General features: G+C 33.1%; 1 protein-coding gene across 7 annotated transcripts in view; it reads right to left on the bottom strand.

Annotated features, from left to right (window-relative positions):
- LOC100241278 (putative leucine-rich repeat receptor-like serine/threonine-protein kinase At2g19230) overlaps positions 1-23,374 on the bottom strand; it is a 70,444-nt gene that overhangs the window by 39,965 nt on the left and 7,105 nt on the right. For 2 of the 7 annotated variants that reach the window (XM_010656278.3, XM_010656279.2), the window contains exons 3-26: positions 19,942-20,494; positions 19,323-19,804; positions 18,831-18,969; positions 18,613-18,684; positions 18,321-18,392; positions 18,152-18,232; positions 17,790-17,968; positions 17,481-17,677; positions 17,219-17,345; positions 16,870-16,932; positions 16,537-16,726; positions 15,268-16,236; positions 14,682-14,782; positions 14,324-14,544; positions 14,071-14,197; positions 13,760-13,822; positions 13,470-13,659; positions 12,747-13,136; positions 12,263-12,459; positions 12,010-12,179; positions 11,754-11,880; positions 11,438-11,500; positions 11,150-11,339; positions 10,195-10,750 (exon numbers count right to left, since the gene is read on the bottom strand). In XM_010656278.3, coding sequence (XP_010654580.1) covers positions 10,354-10,750; positions 11,150-11,339; positions 11,438-11,500; positions 11,754-11,880; positions 12,010-12,179; positions 12,263-12,459; positions 12,747-13,136; positions 13,470-13,659; positions 13,760-13,822; positions 14,071-14,197; positions 14,324-14,544; positions 14,682-14,782; positions 15,268-16,236; positions 16,537-16,726; positions 16,870-16,932; positions 17,219-17,345; positions 17,481-17,677; positions 17,790-17,968; positions 18,152-18,232; positions 18,321-18,392; positions 18,613-18,684; positions 18,831-18,969; positions 19,323-19,804; positions 19,942-20,494 — 5,360 coding nt within the window. In that variant the 3' untranslated portion in view covers positions 10,195-10,353. Of the gene's footprint in view, positions 1-10,194; positions 10,751-11,149; positions 11,340-11,437; positions 11,501-11,753; positions 11,881-12,009; positions 12,180-12,262; positions 12,460-12,746; positions 13,137-13,469; positions 13,660-13,759; positions 13,823-14,070; positions 14,198-14,323; positions 14,545-14,681; positions 14,783-15,267; positions 16,237-16,536; positions 16,727-16,869; positions 16,933-17,218; positions 17,346-17,480; positions 17,678-17,789; positions 17,969-18,151; positions 18,233-18,320; positions 18,393-18,612; positions 18,685-18,830; positions 18,970-19,322; positions 19,805-19,941; positions 20,495-23,374 lie in introns of those variants that run through there. The other 5 variants (XM_010656280.3, XM_019222248.2, XM_019222249.2 and 2 more) reach the window with 5 other exon arrangements.

Here is a 23,374-nt window from a genome sequence, read left to right as displayed (position 1 = left end):
TTGATTTAATGTATAAAAATATCATAAATTTAGAAATTATCAATTTTTTTTTAATTGAATAATATCTAGGATAGATGAAAGATTCTTAGGTAGGATTCAAACCTACGACACAAAATAAAAGAGTGATAAAATGAATGGCAAAGAGTTAGAAAATCATAAGAAATGATATTAGACATGCTCTTAAAATTGGTGGATTTTTTTTTTTTTTCTAAATCCCTATTTTGAGGATAGCAAATGCCCAAAATACTGAGATGTATATATGTGTTATTCTTTGAATAAATAAATAATGTTAGAAGACTTGATGATTGACTTGTGATTAAGAATTAAAATTTCGGTTTTTTTTGGTAAAATATCACCGACATATCAAATATCGATGGTGTCCAACACGATATTGGACAGCAATTATCGATCAGTGGGAATTTTGAAAAAATTTCGATAATATCACTGAAATATCAACAATATATCAGTTTGGGGGTGAAATATCGACGAAAAAAATTGAGTGTGGGAAAAAAAATCACTAATTTGCTACTGTTAAGATTCGAACCCAGACCAAAAGGTTTAGGTTCAAATTTGGTTACCATTAAACCATTTCTCTATTTGTTAATAGATGTACATAATAAATATCTTAAAGTTTATTATTAAAAAATAAATAAATTAATTAATAAACATTTAACAACCACGTTATAATTTTCTTAACAAGTATTTTTTAATATCAATTATATGATAATTAAATATTAAAAATATAAATATTAAAAATTCATTTATGCATCATCATTCACTTCACTTTTAAATTTTTATATTGATTATTTTAATTTTATTTAAATTTTGAATGTTTTATTTTAAAATATTTAAAAATTTAAATTTACTCAAAAAATACTAAAATATAAAAAAAGTTCAAGTATTTTATAAATTAAAATTAATTTGATTAGATAAATAATAAATTATTAATACCGACAAATCTTTGCTTATTTGATATTTTTCTCTTTAACCATACCTATATCAAAAAATAAATTTAATATATATATTTTTATATATTTTATTATTATTTGAAGTGATATTCATTTGATATTTCCACTACATTTGTAAAATTCAAATACTGATATATATATATATATATTCGTATTTACAAATATTTTAAATCTTGCTTGTGATAGAGGTTAAAATTAATAATTTATCTTTCGCACCTCACCTCAATCGCGGTAGTCATTCCCATATATTTTCCAAAAAATTAGCAACTTGAACGCTTTCCTAAGAATGATTCAGTCTCGCTATGCGCATCTTGCTCTGAATAGCGAGGGGAGAGTAGGTCTTCGAGACTAAGGCAGTGTCACATATAACAACCTACTGCACATATCGCCCATACCTACGCATATGGCTCTTCTACCTGTGCATATGGCTCATCTACCTACGCATCTCGCCCATCTTTACCCACGCAACTGACTTGCCTTGAGGAGCTGAAAAACTAATTAATACCAAGTTGCGCGCGCTAGCGCGCAACGGCTTTTCAGCTGCTTACTGGTCTTCAGCTTTTGAAATGCATAGGAGTAAGAAGCAAGTCCGCTATTCCTGACTACGAGGAAGGAATAGAATAAGGACTTGACTTTAATCATATAGTTAATCGTATAAATCTAAGTCCGCTATTCCTGACTTTAGGAAGGAATAGAATAAGGACTTAACCATTGAATAGTAGCAAAATAGTATAAATCAAAGTCCACAATTCCTGACTTTAGGAAGGAATAGAGTAAGGACTTGACCTTAATAAATATGCATTAGTTGTTTGAGTTATTTACCTATAACTCCTTAAAGGCAATAGTCATCGTAAAACAGCCTTTAATCGCATGTTGTTTCTTATAGGTACTCTACTACCTATAGTGATAGAACTGTTGTTGTAGCGATGAGAATAGCCCTTAGAATGAGGATTCGGGGTGTTAAGAAGCTCATAAGAGAGCTTCAAGTACCTTATAACATCAGGCAACTTTAACACGCGTTAAATCGCTAATAAAAGGCCTTATGGCACGTTAGTTTAGTATTTGGCAACGTTGTTTTATGAGTTCCTGTCTTTACACGGAGGTATCTTGATCAACTATCTTACTTGAATGAAGAAAGACAGTGAACCAAATTCTTTGATTTTCGATCTTGTACTCTACGGAAGTACAATGAACACAAACCCAATCTCAATGAATAAAGAGACGTACAAAAGCAATCCACTGGGAGGGACTGAATCTACCCTACGATCCGACCTACGATCCCATCTCTCTTCTCTTATGAAATTTCTAGTTACCCGATAATGCCCCATCAAAGAGCCTATTCGTCGTAAACCCTTTTCACCCTCACAGCTGATTCGACGGGATGCGGATTCTCGAACAAGAGCACATGCAGCTCCTTCTCAAAGACCAGATTCTCCAGCAGGAGCAATTGCAACTTCTTCTATTCCCTGCTTTCCTACCCGGTATGAGCTCCTAACTCGTTGACTTGAGGATGTCACTGGGGATCCTCCCTTGCTTTCGCCTGCTCTTCTCACTTTGCTTGGATTACACCTTGAGCTGAGCCGGGTGCGGAAATGCCGACAACCTTGACAATTCTTCTTATTTTTGCTCCTCTTGTGAAGGGCTTTTTCAACCTCCCCGAGGGGAATCGAACTACTTTTAGAGTGGGGTTACGCCATTTCCTACAGACCTTGCCTTCATTCTTTCGTGCCGCGGTGAACAAACAAAACAAAAAAGAAAAAGGGTCGTCTCAGCGGAAGAAGAAGGACCTGCAACGGCAGAGACTATTGACCCTCTTTTTGTTCCTAGCCGTCTGTTATGAGTCCGGGAAGCCTGGAATCCTCAATATGAGGGATCCCTCAAAATAGAGAAGGACAGGCAGGGTGGTCGTAGATCAGGGAAAGGCTCAGGAAAGGAGCAGAGAAGGGGTTGTGCGCCCTCCGCCCCATCTTACTAATAATAATGAAGGGCTTTGATGCCAGCAAGCAAGCACCCTTGTAGTTGTTGGGGAGTAGGGCGTTAAGCACCTTGTTTTTTAGTATAAAAATTAGAATAATAAAAAGAAGAAGCTCCCCTTTGAATAATAAAAAGGTAAGCTTTCAAGCCAAGCCTTCCGCTGGTTTTGGCTTGCCCCTTGTATAGGTTGGAGCTATGCTTAACGCCCTTATTATTAGAGAAAGGGGAAAGGGTGGTCATAGATTAGGCTGATCTTTGATCAGAAGTGCTCGTAGATCAGGCTGATTGTAAATCAGGGTGCTCTACGATGAAAATTATATAGGAATAAGAAAAATCTTTGATTCCTTTTTGAAAAAATGGAAATGGATTTCTTTGGAGTAATCATACTATTCCAATTATGATACTCGTGTAGAAAGAATCGTAATAAATGCAAAGAAGAGGCATCTTTCACCCAGTAACAAAGGGCTTGAACCAAGATTTCCAGATGGATGGGGTGGGGTATTAGTATATCTGACACATACTTAAAATGTGGGAATTTGTCCTCTAAAAAAGGAAATATTGAATGAATTGATCGTAAATTATGAGATTTTGCTATTTCTTTACCTTCTAGAGAAGAGACTAATCGTAGGGAAAATGGAATTTCCACTATGACTCCAAATCCCTCTGATATCATTTGAGAATAAAAATTCTTATTATGTCCAAAAAATGGATTTTGATTAGAATCAGAAAAAATCGGGACACTTTCAAATGAGTAATGCTTACCATTCTATTATTCACACAAACCCTTCGATGACTTATCGGCTGCCTTGCTTGAGAAATAGTTTCACAAAAATGGAGACGAACCGGAACAACGTCCGTTTGATTTGGTTATGCCTTTTGGACTCACCAATGCCCCTGCCACGTTCTGCACCCTCCACAATGAGCTATTCCACCCGTACTTAGACGACTGGTGGTATACTATATATATATATATATATATATATATATATATATATATATATATATATATATTCGTATTTACAAATATTTTAAATCTTGCTTGTGATAGAGGTTAAAATTAATAATTTATCTTTTGTACATCACCTCAATCGCGGTAGTCATTCCCATATATTTTCCAAATAATTGTACTTCTAATTCCTAGAGGATTTTGAATTTAAAAATAAAAAATTGAATTTTCTTTGTTTGGTCATAATTCCATTTGCACCTGCTTAACCATTTACATGATGGGGAGACACTTGATGGAGGGAGCCCACTCTCCCACTCGCCCCCCTCTCTCTCTTCTCTGCTCCTTTTTCTCCCTTTTCTTTTCTTTTCTTTTTTTCTTTTTCCCACCCTTCCCCATTCACACCACCTCTCACCCAAGTCCAAAATAATCCAATTGTTAAAAAAAAAATGGTAAAAATAGTACCCATCTCAAAATATTTGTCAAACTAATCTTTTGTATCCACGTAACCATCCATATAGATTTTTTTAAGTGTAAAAAACCATTGTTGGTGACTGTGGTTTCAAAATTATTTTTAATCCATGTAGGTTTTAATAGTATTGTGATTTTAATATTATTTTTAAAATATTCTTTATCATAATAACCATAAAAAAAATAATTTTTGTCATAATAACCATAAAACCACAGTTAGTAACTATGATTTTAAAAATATCATAAAGACCACAGTCATAGACGATGGTTTTACAATTTTCTTTAAAACCACAGTTAAAGGGAGACTCATGTAACCATAACTAAAAAAAAAATATGAGATTTTAAAACTTTGTTTTTTTATTTTTTATTTTAGTATAAATTATGGATGTACCAAAATTTCTTAACGATGTACCAATTTTCCTAAAAGTTTGTTTCTTACAAATTTCCTTAAATAAATATTTTATTTAACATAAATATATAAATTTTTATGGGAATGCATATAGGCCAAATTTTTTTCTTAAAATTTTAAGGAAAATATGAAAAAAAATAAAGATATATATATATATATATATATATATATATATATATATATATATATATATATATATAATTTTAAAGCACTCGAAAAATATTTATTAAGGATAATTTGTACAAAAAAATAATTTTAAATTGACAATGGAAAATTGTAAGAAATTTTCCCCATTCCGAAACGAACTTTTTTACAATGAAAAAATTTAAAATTGTGACTATGATTTTAAAGAAAATTGTAAAATCATCGTATGTAATTGTGAATTTTATGATATTTTTTTAAAACCACAGTTACTAACTGTGGTTTTATGGTTATTATGACAAAAAATATTTTTTTTTTTATGGTTATTATGATAAAGAATATTTTAAAAATAATATTAAAATCACAATACTATTAAAACGGGTGTGGATTAAAAATAATTTTGAAACCACAAAAACCATCGTCTATGATTGTGGTTTTAAGGAAAATTGTAAAACCACAGTCTGTACTATGGTTTTAAGAATATTTATGAAACTTTTAAAACCATAGTTACCAACAATGATTTTTTACACTTAAAAAAAAATCTATGTGGATGCTTATATGGATACAAAAGATTAATTTGACAAATCTTTTGAGATAAATACTATTCTTACCATTTTTTCAACAAATGGATTATTTTGAACTTAAACTCCCCATTCCCTCTCATTCTCTCTCCTTTCCTTCTCTTTTCTTTTTTCCTCTTCTCAGCACTGCCACTTTTTCACCTCCATGGCTCCCCTCCACCATCATTCCTAAGACTGCAAAATGTATAATGCCTTTTGTCTTGATTTTTATAATAATAATTTTTTAATTTGGGTTTGAATTTTGTTTACTTGGACTTGTATTCGATGTGATTATTCCATTTGGGCCTTAATGATTTGGGTTTATTAGTTTGAGTTTTAGGTCTAATTGAATTTATTTTAACTTTGTTATTGGTTATTAATTTAAAATTTTGGACTAAGACTATATTAGATATTTCATTAGGTTTTGTTTATTAATTCAAGCCCAATTTTGTTAATGGTTTTGATATTTTGGGTTTGTACATTTTCGAATATTTATTTTGGCCTTATTTTTGTTTTATATAGATTCATTTCAATATTTTTATTAGTATTTTGTTGGTTGAGCACAAATATGCAAAATATAGCAAATATTCAATAGCAAGAAAATAACAAGTCATCTCATTAATTTAAGCACAACTCTTTACAAAAGGCTACTTCTGGGGACCATACCTTGTCGTAAACTATTATATGATGGTTTCAATTGAAATGACATGAGCACTATTACTCAAGATACATATAGATGTACACCATGATTGACAAGAGGTGAGTGAACAAGCGAAGTTGATGGTTGGATGCCAAGAAAATTACAGTAGTACTATATTAGAATTATTGAGGTACACTATCCGAAATGTATCAATTTTTCATCTGTCCGATCAACCCTTTTTTAAAAAGAAAAATCTGTTGAATATTAACTTTTTTTCTTGCGCCAATTTTGATGGGGCAGGGTGTTTATACACAAGTGTTTACATAAATTTGTTACTCTTATAGCATTAATTAGCTACCATTTAACTAGGTTTGATTAATAATTGGCTTTTAATAGTATATCGAACTTAAAAATATATTTAATACTAAAATGATCGACAATCTCATTTGTATATGGGTATGATTATTTTAATTTTATTTAAAAATATTTATAAATTTATATTTATTTTATATTTAAATATTATTAATTATAATTTTTTATATTATTGTACAATATTTAACAAGGACAAGGGTTTGCCTTGGTGGTTAGGTCTCTTATTAGGGGTTGCGGGTTGTGAGTGCCTGATTTTGTATTGGATGGTTTCAATATAAGCGATATTTTAATCATTGATTGGAATCACAATTATAGGTATTGATAATAATTTTTATTAAAAACACTATTTTATCATCATTCATCTCTTATATACAGTGTTTGGTATACAAGAATAAAGAATGAAAATGAAAATTTTGTTTTTATTATTACTTTTTGGTGAATATAAATGAATTTAGTGATTCCATTTCTAATGTTTGGATGGATTTAGAAATTCAATATTTGAATGATTATTTGTTTCCATTATAATGTTTGATAATAATAGGAATAAGAATGAAAAATAAATAAATTGGCAATAATACCCTTACACATAGTTTAAAATATATATTTATTTTCATTTAAAAAAATAAAATTTGAGAGTTTTTCTTTGTTACTAAATAACAAGACTAAAGAAAAAAGGTTTTATTATGGGATAGAAAGGCATCGAGGTTTGATGAATGAAATACAAGGGTAAAATAGTAATTTTAGACTATTTTATATTTTCTTATGAGATGAATAAATCAGAATACTACTTATTTACGATAAATTGAAATCTCACTTATAAGTAGAATTTGATTTCTATTAGAATAATTTTTTATTCTATTCTTACCTTCATAAAATTTATCCAAACATTAGAACGAGAGAAAAAATGAATGAGATATCTATTATCACCCTTCATCTCCACGTACCAAACACTCCCATAATCAATATAATAACAAAGCATATCTTTTATTAAAAAAAGAAGTATTTTACTTTCATTCAACTCTCATCAATCAGCATGATAATCATACTTGGATTACAACTCTAAGTTATAATTGAACAAGACTTCAAAACAAGTAATAATATTTTCTAATATTTTTTTAATTTCTAATATTTTTCTAATTTGAATTTAAGTAGGATTAAGATTTTCAACAAACTCTCTTAAGATAGGCTTTAAAGTTAATCACAACAATTATGGGCTTTGATAATCATTTTTATTAAAATAATATTTTATTGTCATTTAACTCTCATCAATTAATATAATAACAAAGTTATAATCATATTTGGACTACAACTTCAATTTATAATTGAACGAGACTCATAAATAACATAAAAACATAAATAAATAATAATATGTCCTAATATTTCTTAAATTCTTAATTTTTTTCTAATTTAACTTTAAGTTGGATTGAAATTTTCAACAATCTCTTGAGTCAAGTTTTAAGGTCAAACACATTAAGCGTTATCTTCAAATTCTCAAATACACCCATCCATTGAATTAGTTGACTTTTTAAAAGTATTTGTAACTTGATAATCTGATTTATAAATTAAACTCAAACTCAATTTTGTCATTTTTTACAAGTTTTCTAATAAAAAGGATGTTGTGTGAACATTGGATTCCTTATTAATACAATACCATACTTATTATAACACAAAATTTTTGTAGAATTTTTTTATTCATGTTTTAACTTTGTAGGCATTTTGCAAATCCAAACTGCTATGTTATGGAAGTTTGCTACCATATATTCAACTTTGTAATCGATAATGTTACAACTTGTTTTCCTCAAAGATCATGAGAATGATTTTGTTTAAGTATGAAAAAATGAAAAACATATTCATCACTACCCTTTCTCATCTCCATATCATCTCACCAATTACTATATGGTAACTCACTAAATTGAAGGGTGCCTAAGTGGGAATAAAAATTTTCATTATTACGAGTACTATTTATATACTTCAAATGTTTTGTTGCTTGTAAGTGTGATTGTTATAGGTTGGTTTTTTTTTTTCTATAAATTGATTCATAATTCTTGCTCCATGGACAATACATGATCAAAATAGTGACTGCTTCCCATTTTGCCCTTGAAATATGTGGGATTTACAAATTCACCTATGTTTTTTTTTTTTTTTTTTTTTTGTCTTTAATCAATTTACAATAGGAGTGTAAATTATTGTTGGTAGTTCCATCTTGAATCATTTTAGAATGTCTATGACATATTTTTGTGAGATGAATATACCATCACTTGTTTGTTAGACTTTAATTCCAAAAAAAAAAAGGGAAATTTATCATAATCTAGAAGTATTATATCATTGTTGGCTCAACACTTTCTAATCACAAGGTTATGCTCTTGATTTAGATCAAGTTCTCTTAACTCAGTTATCTTAAATATTCCCTTAGTCACATAGCTATCCCAACTAGAAAAAGTTGAGAATGGATAATTATGGTATGCAATATCTAAGTTTATAATCCTTCAGGATTGACTTCAGAAATATCAGTAATGAATAGTCAAAAGCAAAATTTAACTTAACCCTAAATTCAAAAGAAGTTGGTTTTTATGAAGTCAAATTCTACAAACAATTTAAGAAAAGCAAACTCTTGGTGGAAACTTGTGTATCTTAAAGTTTAGAATATCCCCAATGCAATGGTAGAATTAAAAATTGGTGCAAACAAAGCTTTCTCTCTTTGGTGATGGTCATTTATGATCAAACTAAGTTTTATAACTCAATATTGTATTTGAAACCTAATATTCCTTTTTAGTTCAATCCTCCTCGAATACTATCAAGATGATGAATCAAATTAAAGTTTTTATTTATTAACTTATTATAGGCTTCACTCCTCTTGTAGATTAGGCTTTAAGATGGATATAGATAGGGCAAATCAAAGTTAAATAGTGATCAACGACTTCCAAGCATCAACAGTACCTCGATAAATTAAGTTTATCATACTCTCTCTTAATTTAACTACACAGAGTGTATTTTTCTGATTAATATCAAGACAAAACCTTATTTGAATTCATTGAGTTTCTCATTTACCAATTGTGTCTCTTCATCTTCTTCCTAAATCTTTATGCTTCCATTCCAGTATATCTAGTTTCACCCCTTACAGCTTGGTTATCACCTCTTCAAGTCGACCTTAGGGTTTTTAGGGTTAATGGTCATTCATGATCAAACTCAAAGTACGTCCACAATTATTAGCTAACTTGGATTTTGGCATGATTCAAACCATATGAAGAGATTAGTTTGACCTTATTGACATTTAATATGAAATAACTAATGACTAATTCATAACAAGTGATATTAAAGCCAAGTTATGAGTTCAAGTCTTAAAAATATCATGTTGAGGAGAGCTTTTGTTAGGTTGGCAATAATATTACTCCCTAAGAATTGATGAGTATGGGAAAACAATGGCTCCAATTCACCAATCTCATTTGGTGACATGAGATGGGCGGACATCCTGTGCTTATAACTTAACTAACTCAAATTTTATTTTTATTTTCATTTTTTCTATATAACAAGGACATCCTTTTATTCAAATCGGAGAACTGTTATCCAAAAAATAAGGAAACCTTCAAAACACCAACCACACAGATGGTAAAAGATTTCATATATGCATGAAACATGCATATATGTGTAGCTTTTCACTCCAATATTCATCACATAGCAAGTCAATCAAATACGTAGAATATAAAAAACATTCAATATGTATCAAGAGAAGAGCAAGTCATTTAATTTAAGCACGACTCTTTACAAGAAACTACCTGTGCGTACCTTGCTCTAAACTGTTACATGACAGGTTCAATTTATTTTGTTGAATTGGCAAGAAAATACAAATAGATGTGCACCACATTTTGCAAATATTTCTAGCTTGGTTGGTGAAGCATTGCATCCTCAATAATAAAAGAACCAAGGTCCTCTTCCACATCCCCAGTTGCTATTGCTAAACAATTTACACACCCTTTTAATTCGTATGCTATGTCACTCATGGTTGGCCTATCAACGGAGCTGAATCTTACACAAGCCATTGCTGTTTCTACAGCCTTCCAGGCAGAACTAATGTCAAAGTCTCCATTTAACCTTGGATCCACAATTCCTCTTATTTCCCTCCTATCAATCAGGGGTCGAACCCAATTGATTAGGTGATCAGTTATACCGTTGGTGCTCTTTATCAGTGCAGGTTGGCCTGAAACAAGTTCCAGCAGAACAACCCCAAAGCTATAGACATCGCTTTTCATAGACACCCTATTGGATTGAAAATACCTATGTGAAAAAAGAAAAAAAAAAAAAAGAACAATTCAAAAGTAAGCTTGAGTTTAAGAAATTTTCAAAATTAGAATTTGATTTGAGTTGAGACATCTAATTTTTTTTTTTTTGTTATTAGAAATCTCTATTTGTTAAACAAGAGTGATGGAAGACAATATATTCTTCTCAATTAATAGGCTACTTTATGTAATTACTTGTGTTTTTAATCCTATCACTTCAACAAGAACAAGCAATTGAGTTTGTCCTAAATGAAATATTGTTACATTATTAACTGATATTGCTCATGTAGTAAGAAAAACTCTGTTTTAAGTTTAATTATTGTTCTTCTATTAGTGTCCCAAAATATCCATCAATTTGTTGACTTTGCATTTCAATGAAGTAATAGAGAGCACTTACTCAGGGTCAAGGTACCCGGGTGTGCCAACAACCACAGTGGAAATATCAGTCAAATCATCAATGGGTAGACTTCTAGACAACCCCATATCTGCCACTTTGGCTTGCAATTTTTCATTCAATAAGATGTTTGCAGATGTAACGTCTCTGTGGATTATGGGTGGCCTGCAACCATCATGTAGATATTCCAGTCCTAAATTTCAAATTCCACTTTGGTTAGTATAGAAAAAGAATTATGGTACACAACTAGAGGTAAAGAAAACTTTTCCATTCATCTGATCACTGTCTAACCTTGTGCTACATCAAGTGCTATTCCAATTCTTTGCTTCCAGCTCAAAACAACTTCATTTTCATCTGCACTCATGGCATAAGAAAATTAATTTTCTTTTTTGTGTTTTGGCAGTTTTGGGCTATAAAAGGAAACCCAAATGATATCTTCACTTAAAAATATTGCAAAAATAATAAGAATTAGCAGAACAGTGGTTTCACATCTTCATATAAGCCCTAGCTTTGTTATTAATAGGTTTCTAGTATGTTATCAAAACCAATGGGGTTGCCCACATATATGACCACAGATTGCCTCGAGGGGTATTGGAAAACTAAATACCTGATAGATACTTTCTTAAGCTCCCCTTCACCATATATTCATAAATGAGCGCAATGATTGAACCTTCATCATGGTATCCATGCAGAGAAACCAAGTTTTTATGTCGAATTCTTGTCAGCAGCTGAGCCTGTCACCCAAACCAACACCCAGCAATATTCAAATTAAGTTTCAATTTTCATTTGCATCTAGCAATGCATAACTGCACCATAGCTAGTTCAAAATCAGAACTTCTTGAATGCTAGTAACAGAAGCTTGCCTCTGTCTGAAGGTCCTGGGATCCTCTAGTTGAAGATGAAAGCAACTTGACAGCTACCTCAGTACCATCGCTTAAATAACCTAGGTAAACTGATGCAAATGCTCCACATCCAATCACCTGCTGGAAGTTGTTCGTGATTCTTGCAACCTCGGAGTAACTCTTATCTTTAGCTGAAAATATCATAGTACATGTAATCAGCACTTCAGCATCACAAGTTGTTCTTAAAATAATCCCACAACACAAATAAGAATACCATGTGGCCATTTCTTTTTAGATTTTCCCAAGCTGGCTAATGCACCAGAGGGGACTAAAACTGAAGTAATTGATGTGACTGCTGGACCAATAAAATTCTTTTTCTTCTTTTTCTTCTTCTTCTCGTCCTTCTCCTTCTCTTTCTCCGCAGCCTTCGCATTCGAGCCTGTCGTAAGGAAATCCTGATTTCCATTGAAACTAGCATGAAAGCAGATAATTACTTACTGTTTCAACACATGTTCTTATTAGATAAGAAGAAGAAAAAGAAATGAATCAAAACTTTAAACATCTCAAGTTCTTTCTTTCAAATAATCTTCTTTTTGAAGATTCTCATATTTGAAAATATTTTAAGAAGAGGATTGTACCATGAGATAAGGAAAGAGGTCATCCTATACACAATCACAATTCTATAAAATCAAATAATTTTTTTAAAAAAGTGTTCATCCTATAAACTATATGTACCAATTTTTGACAAATATTTATACCTTTCTTGAACAGTCATTGCAGCTTCAATACCAACAGAAGCATGGCCCTCTTTCGTTCTTTCATGGGTCATCACTATCTTTAGGCATTCTCTTAATTCTACTATTATGTCACTCATGGTAGGCCTGTCAGTGGAGCTGAGTGACACACATGACATTGCTGTCTCTATTGCTCTCCTGGCAGAATTAGTCTCAAATTTTCCTTGTAACCTTGGATCTACAATCATTCTTATATCCCCTTTTGCAATAATGGGGCGGACCCAATATGTTATGTTGCATCGATTGTCTTCTGTGATCTTTATGATTGCAGGTCTACTTGAAATAAGCTCCAACAAAACAATCCCAAAGCTATAAACATCGGTTTTCTCATTCGGCACTGAGTTTCTGTGATATCTACATGAAAAACAGTCTAACAACCTCAGTTGATTTAGATAATGAAAAAGGAAAGAAATTGAGTTTGTTCTGAAAGAGAAGTTTCTCATAATTTTTTTTTTTTGATAAGAAGTTTCTCATAAAATTTTGATTAGCCTTAGCTACTTGTATGTAGGAAGAAGTGACGGTCAATTCTTAAGGAACGATGCATGCTAACCAACAAAAATGTCAATCGGTACTCAAATGGCAACAGAAACTCTGCTTCCAGTTTCATTAATTTTCTTTTATTCATATGCTAAGACATTCATAAATCTCCTAGCAATCCATTTCATTAAAGTAACAAAGGGTACTTACTCAGGGTCAAGGTAGCCAGGTGTGCCAACAATTGCAGTTGATACATAGCTTCCACCTTCCACAGGCATACTTTTAGACCACCCAAAATCTGCCACTTTGGCTTGCAATTTTTCGTTTAATAGAATGTTTTCAGTTTTGACGTCTCTATGGATTATGGGTGGGTTGCAACCATTGTGTAAATATTCCAATGCTACAATTAAAATTCCACTTTTACATAGTTTACGAAAAAAGGCATAAAAAGGAACAAGACGGATATAAGAAATTTCTAATTTATCTGCTCATTGGCAAACCTTGTGCTGCATCAATTGCTATTCGAAGTCTTTGTTCCCAACTCAGGGCAGCTTCTGTTTTACCTGCAAATATGACATAATAAATCAAATCTTTATTGCATGAGCTTTTGCTGTTGAAAATATAACAGAAATCATCAACATTTAGCAGAACAGTAGTTTCAAATCATGATTTCATCCATAGTTTTGGCACTGTCTTTGGAACTACTCAATGGTTCTCTCAAAATATGGGATTTTTAGACATGAATGTTTAAAATGATTCTATTCTGATTAATCAAATTTCAAAGAGGCACATTAACAGCAAATCTAAGTACCTGATAAATATGCTTTTAAATTCCCCTTTGCCATGTACTCATAAATGAGCACCATGTTTGAACCTTCATCACAGTATCCAAATAGAGAAACCAAGTTTTTATGATGAACTCTTGTCAAAAGCTGAGCCTGTCACTCAAATCAACACCCACAACATTCAAATTGATTTTCCTTTTTGTTTGTCTGGTAATGAGTAACCACACTATAGCGAGTTCAAATCCAGAATAACTTGAATGCAAGTATAGAGAAGTTTACCTCAGTTTTGAATTGCTTTGACCCTAGAATTGATGAAGGTGACAGTTTCTTGACCGCAACTTCAGTGCCATTACTTAAATGACCATGATAAACTATTGCTGATGCTCCTTTTCCAAGCTCCTTTTGGAAATTTTCAGTGATTCTTTCAATCTCAGAATAAGTAAGGTGTTGGTTCTTTGGCTCAAATGTTTTATCATCCTCATTGGGTTTGACAACAATGTCTACAGATAGTAAAATCATAGTACATGTAATCAGCATTTCTGTATAACAAGGTTTCTCTTAAAATTGCCCCATAAAACAAATAGGAGTAAACTATGTTGCCATCTCATTTCAGAAATTCCTAAGCTGACTAACTCACCTGATGGGACAACAACTGAAGTAATTGATGCAACTGGTGAAACTACAACATTCTTCTTCTTCTCCTTCTTCTTTTCCTTGGCCGCCCCATATGAGTTTGTCCTACAAAAATCCAGATTCCTGTTGAAACTCCAAGCTAGCGTCAAAACAGATAATATATGTAAAAGTGGGAACAAGAACCATTGAAAAATCATTGCTATTTTTTATCAAATACTCCTTGAACTTTTATAATTTACTGGCTGTTTGACTTCATTCTTGTTGGATAGAACTTCTAGGGAAAAAAGAAAAAAGAATCAAAATGAAGAAAACAAGCACTTCCCCTCACTTAAACACAACAAATGCCTTCTTGCAAATACCCAATTTTCTAAAATTTTTCATACTAATTTAAAATAATTGAAGGGAAGAGGATTGTACCACAAGAAATGTGGAAAGGTTATCCTATAGATAATCAGAACTCTATGAAATCATGTAATTTCAAAGAAGTGTGTTTTTCCAAATAAAGGCCACCAAAGAGACAAGGATTTGCACTATGAATTGAGCAGCCCTCAACAGTATATATGTACCCATTTTTTGACAAACATCTCTACCTTTCTTGGATAGCCATTGCAGCTTCGCTACCAAGAGGACCATGGTTCTCTTCCACATTATCAGTTCTTTCATGGGTAGCTTCAATACCAACAGGACCATGGTCCTCTTCATCATTGTCATTTCTTTCATGGGCAGCTTCGATACCAACAGGACCATGGTTCTCTTCCACAATGTCAGTTCTTTCTTGGGTGGCTTCAATACCAACAAGACCTTGGTCCTCTTCTGCATTGTCAGTAATTTCATGGGCAGCTTCAATACCATCAGGACCATGGTCCTCTTTCCCATCGTCATGTCTTTCATGGGCAGCTTCAATACCAACAGGACACTGGTCCTCTTCCCCATTGTCATTTCTTTTATGGGCAGCTCCAATACCAACAGAACCATGGCCCTCTCTCCCACTGTCATTTCTTTCATGTGGAGCTTCAATACCAACAGGACCCTGGTCCTCTTTGGCATTGTTGGTTACTTCATGGGCAGCTTCAACACCAAGAGGGCCATGGTCCTCTGCTGCATCATCAGTTCTTTCATAGGCAGCTTCACTACCAAAAGGATCACAATCCTCTTCCACATTGTCAGTTCTTTCATGGACAGCTTCAATACTAACAGGACCCTGGTCCTCTTCCGCATTGTCAGTTCTTTCATGGACCATGGCTATTTTCAGACATTCTTTTAATTCCACTACTACATGACTCATGGTTGGCCTATCTGTGGAGCTGAGTAGCACACAAGACATTGCTGTCTCTACAGCTCTCCAGGCAGAATTGGCTTCAAATTCTCCTTGTAACCTTGGATCTACAATCATTTTTATATCACCTTTTGCAGTTACTAGGCGAACCCAATCTGCTATGTTACATGAGCTCTCTTTTGTGATCTTTATGATTACAGGTTGACCCGAAATAACCTCCAATAAAACAATCCCAAAGCTATAAACATCGGTTTTCTTACTTGGTAATGAGGTTCTGTTGTACCTACATGAAAAAACATGCTAACAACCTCAGTTGATTTAAACTAAAAAATAAATAAATTGAAATTCAGTTTGTTCTAAAAGAAAAGGTACTGACAAAATTTTCAATTGCTTAGCTGCTTGTATGTTGAAAGAAGTAACAGTCAATTCTTAAAGAGCAACTCATACTAAACAACAACAATGATTTAAAGCCCAATCAAATTGAAATGACGACACAAATTCTGTTATAAGTTTCACTTTATTGATTTGCTACAATACCCATCAATTTAATAGCATTGGATTTCATTGAAATAACAAAACTTACTCGGGGTCAATGTACCCCGGTGTGCCAACAATTGCAGTTGATACATAGCTTCCACCTTCAGAGGGCAAACTTCTAGACCACCCAAAATCTGCAACTTTGGCTTGAAATTTTTTGGTCAATAAGATGTTTTCAGGTTTTACATCTCTATGGATTATGGGTGGATTGCAAGCATCATGTAAATATTCCAGTGCTACAATTCAAATTCCAATTCAATTAGTTCAGGAAAAAATAGTAGAAAAAAGAACTAGACAGCTAAAAGAAAATTTTTTAAGTTCATATGCTCATTAATTAGTGAACCTTGTGTACTTATAAAAAAAAAATTAATTAGTGAACCTTGTGCTGCATCAATTGCTATTTGAAGCCTTTGTTCCCAACTCAAGACAATTTCTTTTTTACCTGCACGCATGCATAATGAATTAAATTTTTATTAGGCTATTGCATTTACTTGAAAATACCACAGAAATAATCAAAATGTAGCATAATAATATTTTTCAAATCTTGAATTTAGCTGTTATTTTGGTAACTATCTTAGAACTATTCTATGGTTTTGTCAAATTGCATGGTTTTTGGACATGAATGTTGAAACTCACTCTATTTCTAACAAACAAGTTTTAATGGGGTATGGAAGGAATTAAAATAACCACATTGAAATCTCATTCATTGGTATAACACAACTAGGTACCTGATAAATACTCTTTTAAGTTCCCCTCAGCCATATGCTCATAAACGAGCACCATTCTTGAACCTTCATCACAGTATCCAATTAGAGAAACTAAGTTTTTGTGATGAATTCTTGTCAACAGCTGAGCCTGTCATTCAAATCAACACAACCAACGACATTCAAATTGATTTTTCTTCTTGTTTGTGTCTAGCTATGTAGCTGAACACTAGCTATAGCCAGTTCAAAATCAGAATCATTTGAACGCGAGTGTAGAGAAGCTTGCCTCAGTCTTGAATTGCTTAAACACTAGAACTGATGAAGGTGTCAGCATCTTGACTGCAACTTCGGTGCCATCACTTAAATGGCCAAGGTAAACTTTTCCTGATGCTCCTCGGCCAAGCATTTTTTTGAAGTTATCAGTGATTCTATCAACCTCAGAGTAACTAACGTGGCAGTTCATAGAGTCCAATTTCATACCATCTTCATTAATTAGGTTGATTCACAACAATATCACAGCTAGTTAGATCATTGTAAATGTAATCAGCATTGTCACAAGTTTTTTCTTAAAATAACCCATGAAAAAGAAGAATACCGTATTGTTGTCTCCTTTTAAATATCCACAGGGCTGCTACCTCACCTAATAAGAGGACTAGAATTGAAATAATGGATGCAACTACTGGAACAATAACATTATTCTTCGTCTTCTCCTTGCCCTCCTCTTCCTCATCCTCACAAGAGTTTTTCTTACAAAGATGTGGATTCCCATCCAATCTACCATCAACAAAGCTAATATATGTCAGAGTGGCAGGAAAAACATATTTTTTTTCAAAATAAAGGAAATAAAAATATGTCCAGGATTCTGAAAGAAAAGTTGTAACTGAGAAAAGCTACCAAAAATGAAATGATTAACCACCAAGAAAACTTCAAATAAAGGTTAATTTTGAGCAACCAGACCTCAAAGACAGGGATCCATTTCTAGATTTTTCAAGGAGAGACAATGGAACTGAACCTGTCAGATTATTCCCTGACAAGTTCCTGCAAATGAACACAGAATTTGGGCATCAGGTTCTTTTATTGATCAATTAAGATAAAGTTTTGTGAAGAATAGATTTCTAAAACTTACAGGGCCTTCAAGGAAGAAAGTTTGGACAGAAAGTTTGGCACTTTTCCAGTCAAACTGTTGTAAGATAAATCTCTGTAATGAAAGGGATTGCTTTAGTACGTAGCTGTACTATTCAATATGACAAGGGAATGTGAATGCAAGCGGTCAATCCTTGACAGCATTGCATCTAAAACAAAAGAATAGATGAAATTCTAGCCCATTACCATAAACTTTTCTTAGCTACCAAGCACCACCACTTCATATATATATATAGATAGATAGAGATATATATATATATATATATGGTACTTACAAATATTTTAATGATGTGAGACTGGAGAATGAAGAATCTATCTCCCCGGTTAACTTGCTCCATGAAAGGTTCCTGTTTACTAGTTAGAGTGACATTAGTTTGTAGAAATCTTTTCCACTTACTGAAGATAAGAAAAATTAATAACAATAACAGTAATAATTAATTGAAATTATGTTTCTGCAAATCTTTTTTTTTTTTTTTTTGGTGCATAAACTCACAAAGAGATGATACTAAGGGAAATGGAATTGCTGTCACTGCAGCTCAGGCCATCCCATGAGAACTCAATGGGAAGACATGGATCTCCTTGCCAGTTTTTCTTCACCTTGTACACCATCTTGATTTTCTTGATAGCATCAACTAGTTTTGATTTCCAAGAATAGACAAAGGAGTAAGTGGATCATGTGTGGGCTTTTTAAATGTTACAAACCATAAAGAAAAGAAAAATACAGATCACGAATTGAGAAGAATTATTTAGTATGGCAAAATTGGAAGTAAGAATTCAAATCACCAAATCCAAATCCTAAATCTAGTACATTCTCATGGAATCAGACAAAGATACACCCAGTCCCAGACTGAATCCAATCTGTCAAGAGGAGGTTTCTGTGTTGCCTCCCACAGTTTAAATAATCTTAAGAGGCACTTGAGGGTGCTCTAGACAATAATCCTATTCTCTATAATTCCTTAAGAAATATGAGGACAAAGGCACATACCATTGCTCTGGACAGTTGATGATTGAAACAATTGTTTTATCTCATAAATCTCCAAAGCATTGAGAATTGGTGGAAGAGTGGATCTATGTGTCTTATAAATTGAAAGTGATAGCTCAGATGATGCACTTATGGAATGTGTGCTAAATCCAGTATGTGGAACCAATCTTCCAGGAACAATAGGTTCGGGACTCCAGAACCAACCATTAAGCGATACATAAAATTCTCTCAACTGGTTGGATTGGAGCTCCTCAACCTCAGCAAAGTGCATGTATACATAGAACTGTCGAGTAGAATTGTCCAGATTCCAGTGGAATTCCAAGGGATATCTCTCATCAGCAGGGGTTACAGCAGTTGCCATGACCTTGGATGGAGGTTTAAAGTGGTTATCACTTAAACTATCACTACTATAGGATGCACTGACTGATTTCCAATAAGGCCGGCTGAATGGTTCCCAAATACGATCAAAAGCGTCATCTTTGTATCTGGTGAGAATATATAATTTGTTAGTTTAAGTCATTTAGAAATACACAAGCTTAAGGTGAAAGAAATTAAGGAAATTAAGTAGTGAATATTGGGTGATAGGTGATAATGTTAGTGACCTACTCACAACATGCCTCACCTGACTGTCTGACTTGTTTTTGAACCAATATCAAGCCTCCTAAAGAGTATCAATGATCCAGATTGAGTTGTATAAATGGAATTATTCAGTTGTCTCAACTCTAATGCTGATATGAAAGGTGACCCAAAACCAGTGTTCACTAGACAGACATATATGTGATCTGTTCTCGGGACATGTATAATTTCTTTCCGAACAACATCATATGAATTGCTGAATTTCACAGTGTCCCATTCATTAACACCCACGTATAGTTTGAACACTGGAAGCTGATTTTTGGAGTCATAGTTCCCATACATGAAGGAAGCTCTGATCAAGTACTTATGATCTTTGCCTTGTTGCGGTCGAAGAGTGTAACAATTCTTGGCTCCTTCAGGGAAGCTCCTCACATTCATGAGCTGCTGATCTCGAGTTTCAAACCTAGGTCTGTGTTCCTCAGAAACATCATAATTTATTCCAGTGTGTATGAATTCTGAGTCTGATGCATAGTATATTTCGGTTAAGGCATCAAAATAGCTGGAACCCGGATTTATCCCGCAATCGATGCTTATGAAGCCTACAAAATTTTAAACTCTCCTTGTTTTGTTAATAAGTAGCATGTGTATGTGAGGCATGAGTACATGAGAGATGTAGATCAATGTAAATGAGGCTTAAAATCTAGCTTGTATTTAAGGTTTACAAAGATATTACTCTCAATGTTAATATAACTAATTCACTTAAATTTTCTAGTAACAAAATACAATAATAAGATTTTATTGATATTCTAATTTTGAATTTTTTTTATAGGGTATAGGCAAACAAAACCATTATCAACAGGGACAACCAAATATATGAAAGGGGGCACCAATTGATGATAAAAAGAGAAGAATACACACAAAAAAGAACATTGCATGCCCCTAATTTTGTCCTTGGTAGCACATTACGTGCATACTCGTATATGTGTTCATATCTCATACATTTTTTTGATGAGAAGTATTGGTCATGTTTTTCAAGGGTTTCTACACATCCAAAATGTGTATTTAGTCTGTAAAGATTGACTTGAGCATTCCCAAGCAACGTGCAAAAACTTGGATAAGTTGAAAATGGGCAAAATTTGGCACAAACCTCAAGGTAGCAAAAATAATACTAGAATCAATATCGCAAATCCCATATCTAAATTTTGATATCAATTGCTGGTTGGCACCCAATCCAATACCACAAGCAACATCTCAAGTCACTCATCAAAATTCCAATATCAGTCATTTTTCATTTGAAACCAATACCAGAATTGATACCAGGAACTAGAAATTGAAATTCCGATTTCTCCAAGAATTTCACATTTTTCATGCAGCTCCTCCACTCAACTTCAAGTTTTTCCAGAATCTTCTTCAATTGTGCCCCAGGATTAGAAAGGGACACATGGGTTAAGCTCAAGTTATTCTCTTACATGTGTTGGTGAAGTGAAGAGTGTATAAGAGGTGGATTGATAACATGGTGAGATCTGAAGTGGAACAACTTGCACAATCTGATGTGGAATTAGGTATATAAAAGGTGTGAGAATGAATAGATTTTAGGAGACTTTTGGTGATTTGAGGGAAACTCTGGAGGATTTTCTCCAGCCTGTTTTGAAGAGGACTCTTATTTTTGGTTTTGAATGGCTTAAACATTTTCTCTGCTCTTTGGGGTGAAGTTTCTATTAGGGAAGCGAGTTTGAGTAGAAGATATTGGAGAGCTTTAAGTTTACAGCGCTTTTGTCTTCTATTTTGCATGGAATGACCTTCAAATGAAGGAGAGCTGAGCTTGTAGATTCAATTCTAAGTTGACTTGGAGAGACAGTGAGTGAAGAGGATTTGAGGAGATCAAGATTGCTGTGAGAGGTTCAGCTAGCAAAGAGTGGTAGGTTGATGGATTTGGATGGGAACCAGTCCTTAGAGCCAACCAATGTGGATCAACTTAGGAGTACTATGTTTGAGGTTGTAGTCAAAGGATTGGTGGTCATTATTTCATAAGCCTTGCTCATCCTATTCCCTTGCACTTAGAGTTATCACTAGCTAGCTAGTTGAGCCACTTACATTTAGCTTTTCCTTCAAATCCTTGTTTATGATTTTCTTTATACCTTGGGAAGGAGCCTCTTGGTGTGCTCTTGTATATAGTTAGGACCTCATTGGTTGTAGAATCCATGATTCAGTCATCTTTGATATTTATTCATCATGGTTGTATGAGACGTCTTTACCTATGGTCTTTATAGTCTCATGGTCTGATTGACTATTTCTTGGTTTTCATAGATGGTCTATTAACATTAATTCCTTCTTCATGACATTAGAAGTATTCTATTCTAATGCTTCAATGCTTTATTTCCTATTTTTTATTAGAAACAAGAATTGTATTAATATCGTAAAAAGATTTCATGAGAGGGATGAGGAATCCTTCCCATAAATATACAAACCTGATCTAAACCGCTAAAAACCTCTATTATTCAAGGAGATTTATACAAAAAGATAGATCACAAAAGAATGTATAAGAGGAACCTCTCCTGAAAAAACCATGCTTTATTTCCTTGATTCAGTGATGTGCTTTGGAGGTCTAAGGAAAAAAAGGGGGGGAAAAGGATGGGAGGGGGAAGAGGAAGAGTATCATTTCTTTGTTTTCGTATGGTTCCAAACTATGTTTGGACCTGATTTCATATTGGGTACGTCAGCAACCTGTGTGACAAGTTCGGTCCTTCCCATATCCCTACTTTTTACAAGGTTTCAAATTCTCTGCTTGAATGTGAATAAAATAATGATTTTTATATTAAAAAAAAAAAATGTAAAAGTAAAGCCCTTTACTATTCACATGATATGATATGGATATACCATGCTAATTTGTTATGCATGGATCATAGATTCTGTTGATATAGAGACAAGTCTAATAGACTCATTGGAAGGCCCTATTTATTGAAACTAGAATTAGAAATTTAGATAGGTATCCCTAGTTTATGAAAGAGTGAAAAATATTATTGTGAAATAAGTAGCCTTTTTATCTTAATACATGTACTTAATTTATTTTGGATACCTAGCTCCAACAGTGCACTTCTCAGATTGATAAAGAGAAATTGCTTAGGATTGCATTATTAATACTCATTAAATCTTGATTCACATCATTATGCTTGATAAAAGAAAAAAAGGAAGGTCTAATAGAAAAATATTGGAATGGAAAAAATTTGGAAGATGAACATGTTTCCACACAATATGTAAGGAATTCTTGATGGCATTGGGTTGGAGCAATCCAATCTTCTTATACCTATTCAATGCCAAAGAAACCTTCCCTCACAACTATAGAAAAGCAACTACTAATTTTTTCCCCCAACTTCAGAACTATGACATGCTTCCATAAAGGCTCCCATTTTGTAGTGAACCTCTAGCTCCATTTTCCAAGCAAAGCCTTCTTAAGGATAGATAGATCTTTGATACCAAGT

Source organism: Vitis vinifera, chromosome 9 (assembly GCF_030704535.1).
Source record: "Vitis vinifera cultivar Pinot Noir 40024 chromosome 9, ASM3070453v1".
Classification (NCBI taxonomy): Eukaryota; Viridiplantae; Streptophyta; class Magnoliopsida; order Vitales; family Vitaceae; genus Vitis; species Vitis vinifera.
Note: the sequence above shows the minus strand (reverse complement) of the source record. Positions and strands in the feature narration are given on the sequence as shown.